This window comes from Periophthalmus magnuspinnatus, chromosome 11, assembly GCF_009829125.3.
Source record: "Periophthalmus magnuspinnatus isolate fPerMag1 chromosome 11, fPerMag1.2.pri, whole genome shotgun sequence".
NCBI classification, from domain to species: domain Eukaryota; kingdom Metazoa; phylum Chordata; class Actinopteri; order Gobiiformes; family Gobiidae; genus Periophthalmus; species Periophthalmus magnuspinnatus.
Window position 1 is genome coordinate 1,228,521 of NC_047136.2, and position 6,393 is coordinate 1,234,913.

Sequence of the window (6,393 nt, forward strand, 5' to 3'; positions counted from 1 at the left end):
AGTGAACTGTTCCTCCTTTTACCTTTAGTTCAGTCGAGATAAGAGGCAACTCCAGATTAGCCGAAATGATCCAAATGATTCTAGAAATGAAGGTGTGTGGAGTTTGAAAACACAGTGGAGCACTTCCTGTATCACCACATGATGACATCACAAGGTGGAACATAATGAACCCAGCCTGAATGTGCAGGTTTGTGTGTTAAACGTGTGAATGAAACAAAAACAAAAAACATAACTCCAGGTCTGTTTGTGACGAGGAAACAGATCAGAGAACAGAGTCACACGGAGCTTTGAGCGAAACATAAATAAAAGCAGCTGGTTACTAAAAAAAAAAACATGTACCAAAGAAAATAAGAAACACAAATACCAACTGAATTCACTCAAATTCTCAAATCACAGACGAATCACAGTGTTTTCTTTAGTGGTAATACCCTGAGTGAACACCAGAGCTCAGTGTGGACTCACCGTCGATTATTTTTGTCTTTTTTTTGTCTCCAACGTCAAAACTGCACTTGTCAAATTACTGAATGAGAAATGCAGCAACCGCAGAAAGATCAGTGGAGACAAAATACAACACAGTGAGCGCCTGAATATTCAAGATTTTTATTGTAGCATCTGTGCGGCGTTGGCAAAGTGGACCCATGTCTCTTCTTCTCCCTCCTCTCTCCCTCCTTTCTCCCTCTCTCTCCTGTCTCTGCCCCCAGTCTCTCGACACAAGGATAACGTCGTGTTTAAGGTCACCAAACGCATCCGTCTGCAGAGTCAAACGAGCCGCTCCAATCTGCAGCTGCACCTCCCCTTTAATAATTTAACATCAGAACGAAAAGCTGGTTCCAAAAGTGGCTCAGATCTCGCTCCTCGTCTCCGTCTGTGAACTGGGTCAGCGCCTCCGTGGACGTCCTAAAGGCTTTTCCATAAACAGGAGGACGAGTGTGGAGCTCGGACGGTTGATCCGGGGTCAGAGGTCAACGGGGCCGAGGTGTGATGTGTGTCAGGGGCGACGGGGGCTGGGTTTGTACAGCGTTTATCCACAATCCAATTTACACTTTCACAGACACTTTCACAGAACATTTGCTCGAGTAATTAGCCGTTTTGTTTTAGTTTAGTTCCGTCTCTAGCAGATATTTGCCTGTTTTTGTTTGCTCTAAGATTAATTTATTATTTTTGTTAATGGGAAATTAGCTTGCTAGTTTATTTTGGGGTTAATTTGCATATTTAATGTTTATTTTTGCTTGTTTTCTTGTGCGTTTGCTGCATGCGTGGAAGTAAACCTACAGAAAACACATCTCTGGATCGGGACATTGCGCATTTTCTGTTTTTTTTCTGTGTAAACCTCATCCCCCTTGAGCCCAAAATGATTATTTCAGTTATGTTTAGTTCTAAGTTTGCTCACAAATCGTCTCTACACAGTTAAAACAGTTACATAATGTGTCTAACTCCATTTTGTTTTGTTTTGTTTAGCTCCTGACGACGACGCTGTAACAGGAATAACCAGAGACATCCAGAGGCAGGTAACCAACATTTATTTACCATTATCAACTTTACAATAAAACCAGTAACATCTGTCAACATTAGCAAAATAAAGAACAGAAATCAGTCCAATGTATTTACAGAGACTAAGCAGGTTCAGGCTCACACACGACAGATAAACGACTCCGCTTCAGACGCGACAGTGAACATAGCAAGCGTAAGTGTTCTTCTTTTATAATAAGGTAAAAATCTTTTTTTTTTTACTTTAAACAAACAAGACAAAGCTTCTCTGAATCTTTAAGATGGTCCTCTATAATACACCACAAAATACTGCAAATTTGGGTTAAAATATAGGAATGTAAAAAGTTGGCGAGTCTCTTCGTTTCTGATTTCAGGTTTGGTTATTTCAGTCTGTTCTGGTGGCGGTGGTGTCGGCTCAAACCTCGTCCCTTCAGCATCTGAGTGACAGGTTTTAAAGAACAGATGCTTTGTGTCACATCCTTCAGCTCTTTCAAACGTCATGGTGTCGCGTTCCAGCCGTTTAAATCCGTTCTCCAGAGCGGCCAAACCCAGCCAGGTCCAGAGGTGGAGCAGGAACCAGGGAAGTGATCTAGTGAATCTAGTCTGTCGTCTTGTTATCATGACGAAAAGTGGCACGTCGAAGGAGTCTCTCACATACATGTGTATATATTTACATATACATATTCATATACATATGTATACATATACACATATATATAAATATATATATACTCTTAAATTTTCTCTCTCTCTTGAAAAACAGTTCACTCAGTTCATAGTGAGCTGAAGGTACAATCACTCTTTCTTTTCAGAGGGAGCGGGGGTCGAGCTGCTCTCCTCTGTGGGTTTTGTGGGCTCGGGGGCGGGAGCGGCTGCCTCTTTAGGAGCCTCCTCTTTAGGGGCCTCCTCGGCCTTAGGAGCCTCCTCGGTCTTAGGAGCCTCAGCGGCCGCAGCGGCGGGAGTGTCTGCGGCCTCCTCCTTCACCTCCTCCTTCTTCTCCTCCTCCTCCTTCTCTTCTTTCTCCTCCGGGGCAGCGGCCGCCTCCTCCTTGGCGCCGCTCTTCTTCTTCTTCAGGTTGATCTTGAAGTTGAAGGATTTCTTGAGGGAGAACTTCTTCTTCTTCTTCTTGGGGGTTTCTTTAGTAGCTCCGTCTCCGTCGGCTTTGGCGGCCTCGCCGTCCGCGGCGGGCGCGGGCTCGATGGCGTCGCCTCCCGCGCCCGCCTCCGGCTCCTTGGCCGCATCAGCGGAGCCGTTGGTGGCGGCGGCTTCTCCGTCGGCCTTGGAGACGTCCCCGTTTGATTTCACATGTCCATTCTCCTGGAAAAGATTAAAGCTGTCACTAAATGTATTTCACTACATTCAATCTTTTCATGAATCATCTCAAACACAACAGCCACGTGCACTGATGCCAAAACACAACTAAAGACATTTTTTCCGTTTAAAACACCTCGAGCATCGTCGTGCTCATCACTGAGGCGCGCGCGAGGAGGCGACGCCTTGCAGTGACACGATCGGGCGATAGGCGGCGGTAACTCCCCACAAACCGCGCGCCAGACAGACTCAACAAAGAGCTCAGCCATAAAGAATGACAAAGATCATTCTACAGAACCAGCCACAGGTCCGAGGAGCGCGCACGTGAGGACGAGCTCCACGGTCACATCTGACACATCTGTGCGTAAAACTGACACATCTGTGCGTAAAACCTGCCCATGCATTAAACCTGTGAGGATCAGTCTGATGAGCTTTTTTTTTTCCTTTTTTTTTTTTTTAAGGTGGGGCTTATTTTTTGTAGACCTCTTTTGCATATTTACGATGACACAGAGAGAGTTTAAAAATGGGGCACACGACAATTTAAAAAAAAAGACAGATATTTTTGCAGCGAGGAGCAGACTGTGTACGTGCGCGCGGAGAGCCCCCTCCCCCTTTATCGAGCCACTATCAAACCACCGCGCACACAGAGAGACCCTCACACAGACCCTCACACAGACCCTCACACACGGCTCTGCGCACACGGGTGACCCTCGCACATCAGTGGCACACTCGGGTGGAGCGCGCGCACAAAAACCTCCCGCTCCCACAAGTGTTTCCTCAGCGCGCTCCAAGTGATGCTCCACCTGTGCCTCAAACTCACATCCAGACCAGAACACGGGGTAAAAAAAAAACAAAAAACGAGTCTAAAGCGAATCACTGCTGGAATAAATCAGTGTTTGGTTTGACAGCAAGTCTTTTCTGCCGTGGAAATGAGGTAAAGCGCGTGGAAAATGCAGTGAAACGCCTGGAAAATGCAGTAGTGCGCGCGTAAAATGGGGTAAAGCGCGTGTGAGACGAGGTAAAGCGCGTGTGAGACGAGGTAAAGCGCGTGTGAGACGAGGTAAAGCGCGTGTTTGTACCTGTCCGTTGGTCTTGACGGCCGCAGCGTCCGCAGCCGCCGCGCTCTCTGTGGACACCTCTCCTTTGGATGACTGGGACCCCATTGTCTTCGGTGAGTTTTTTTGGCGTGTCTTCTAAAGCAAAGGAAAAATAAAAACTAAAAAAGAGTGGTGCAAATTAATCCAGCTCCAGTGCGTGTGACGTATCCGTGTGAGAAGCCCAGAGCAGCGCGTGCGTGTGGCTCGGGACGGCTCCTTCCCTCTGTGGCTCCGGCTCAGACCTGACGCCCTGGTGGAGACAGACCCTCTAAACTCGACTCTGGAGGAGCGCATCGCTTCAACACAGAGCAGAAACGAGGCACCACCCGTGGGCGGGCCTTAGAGAGAGGCGGGCCAATCAGAGGACGCGCACAGGGAACGTGCACCCCGCCTCGGCCAATCACAGCACTGCCCCCAAATGGCACAGGCTCCTCACCAGAGCCACAGAAAACACATCAACACTCAATATTTTACAGGCTCAGAAGCTAAATATTCACCCTGTTCAGCTTTATAAACACAAAACCACACACACAATGACACAGTGTTTGTTACAATGGGGAAAAATCAGAGTTAATTAGTGTGAGGTCAAATAAATAAACAAATAAACATGTGATTTACTCAAGCCACAGCTCAAATAAAACAGAACAAATAGAAAAACATCCACATTAGTACAAACAGTATGTCCCCACGATGATTATTCCATCTGTCATTTATCCAACAACTGATACAACATTCAACAGTCCCTCGGGGTGTGATGCTAACTGTTGGCACTGCTCTGTCTGAAGCTTTGTTACTCATGTTAAGACTTTAATCTGAGCTTAATCTGACCATAAAGAACTGATTTATCTGAACTACAACAGGTGATTTGTGCTGTTAAACAGGTCCCTCTCAAATAGCATTACAGACACACGTTAGCTAGCATTAGCATTAGCATTAGCCAAGAGTTTGTTTAAAATCTAACTCTTAAACAGGACCATGGAGACTTAGACTGACCACAGGCTCCTGGAAATGTTCTCTTTACATCACTTTTGGATTTTTTCTGTAAAGGCAAATAACACAGACAATTTATTAGATTGAGATAAAAATCTGATCTTATTTAAATTCCTAACATTAACAAAAATCTTGCTAGAAGTTGTATTGGTCTAATGAGATACACAACGTCAGTGATTAGTGCTGCAAAGTCCAAACCACGTGGACTAAGTGAGTTTTACGTCATTCACAGCGTTCAGTGCTTAGCAACGCTGTCAATCAAACCTGTTGCTAACGCTAACAGGAGCGACCTCGGGGAAAGAAGGACCTGATTTGTCTGTTATTAATGTTCATATCTTGATTTACAGACACAATAGTGAAATAAAAACCCCAGGATCATGTAGAGGGTTAATACGAACATTTAAGAGCAGAATGAGTCTGAAGAGACAGAGACAGAGAGAGGAGACAGTTAAAAAAAATAAAATAAAATAAACTCAAAATAACAAAAAAACAAACAAAATAACCCTCAAAATAACAAAAAAGTAAAAAAAATAAATAAATAAAATAACAAAAAAAATTCAAAATAACAAAAGAAAATGAAAAAATAAACTGAAAATAACAAAAAAATTCAATAATTAACTCAAAATAAGTAAAAAAAATAAAAAATAAAAAAGAACTCAAAATAACAAAAAAAAATAAAAACATAAACCCAAAATAAGTTAAAAAAAAAAAAAAAAAAACAGGATCATGTAGAGGGTTAATCTGAACATTTAAGACCAAAATGAGTCTGAAGCAGCAGAGACAGAGAGAGGGAACACACTTCCTGTTTGTAGCGTGGCGGCTAGCAGGTTAGCTACGTTCATGTCTCTTTAAAACGCCTCAAAATTGAAATAAATCCACAGAACGATCCACATTCAGTTCAAATCTTTACTGAGTGTTCAGGTTGTTGAGGAAACAAATACAAACAAAAAGGGGAATTTACAGATAAAAGGCAACAAAAGGTCAAAAACAATTTGACTCCACTCCACTTTCCCATGATGCACTGCACAGATTAACATTAGCAATGGTCAGTTAAAGGGAAATGTAAATAAATCACATTATCCAGTGCAATAATGAGTGGAATGTGCATTTTTTATTTATTTTATTTGACCTTTTTGCTCTAATCCACTCTTCATCTGTCAATTAAACCACATCATCCCCGTCAAATAAATACAGACATTTTGTAAAAAGGAAGCAAAATAAATAAATAAATCACCAAATAATCATGTTAACCATAAAAAAAAATACAGAAATATCCCCAAATCATGAACTTTAAAGTAATATAAAATGATGAAAAATGGGTTTAATAATAATGTCTCAGCTGATGTTTCCCTGATGTTTCCATGTCCTTTAGAACAGTTGTCTTTCTATTGTTTCATGATGTTATAATCTTTGACTCATAAACGCTGGAGTTTCCCTTTTGTTCCTTCGTCAGACGTTGCTGTTGGTTTTGTTTTCAGTTTCAGTGACACTTGTTGTATTTGTTTTG

At 42.8% G+C, this 6,393-nt stretch overlaps 1 protein-coding gene across 1 annotated transcript; it reads right to left on the bottom strand.

Annotated features, from left to right (window-relative positions):
- Positions 1 to 1,503: 1,503 nt before the first annotated feature.
- Positions 1,504 to 4,158, bottom strand: marcksl1b (MARCKS-like 1b). The gene is made up of 2 exons (XM_033974778.2): positions 3,879 to 4,158; positions 1,504 to 2,805 (listed from the first exon to the last, which is right to left on the bottom strand). The coding sequence occupies exons 1-2, from the start codon at positions 3,960 to 3,962 to the stop codon at positions 2,284 to 2,286; spliced, it is 606 nt and encodes a 201-aa protein (XP_033830669.1). The 5' UTR covers positions 3,963 to 4,158; the 3' UTR covers positions 1,504 to 2,283.
- Positions 4,159 to 6,393: the final 2,235 nt, after the last annotated feature.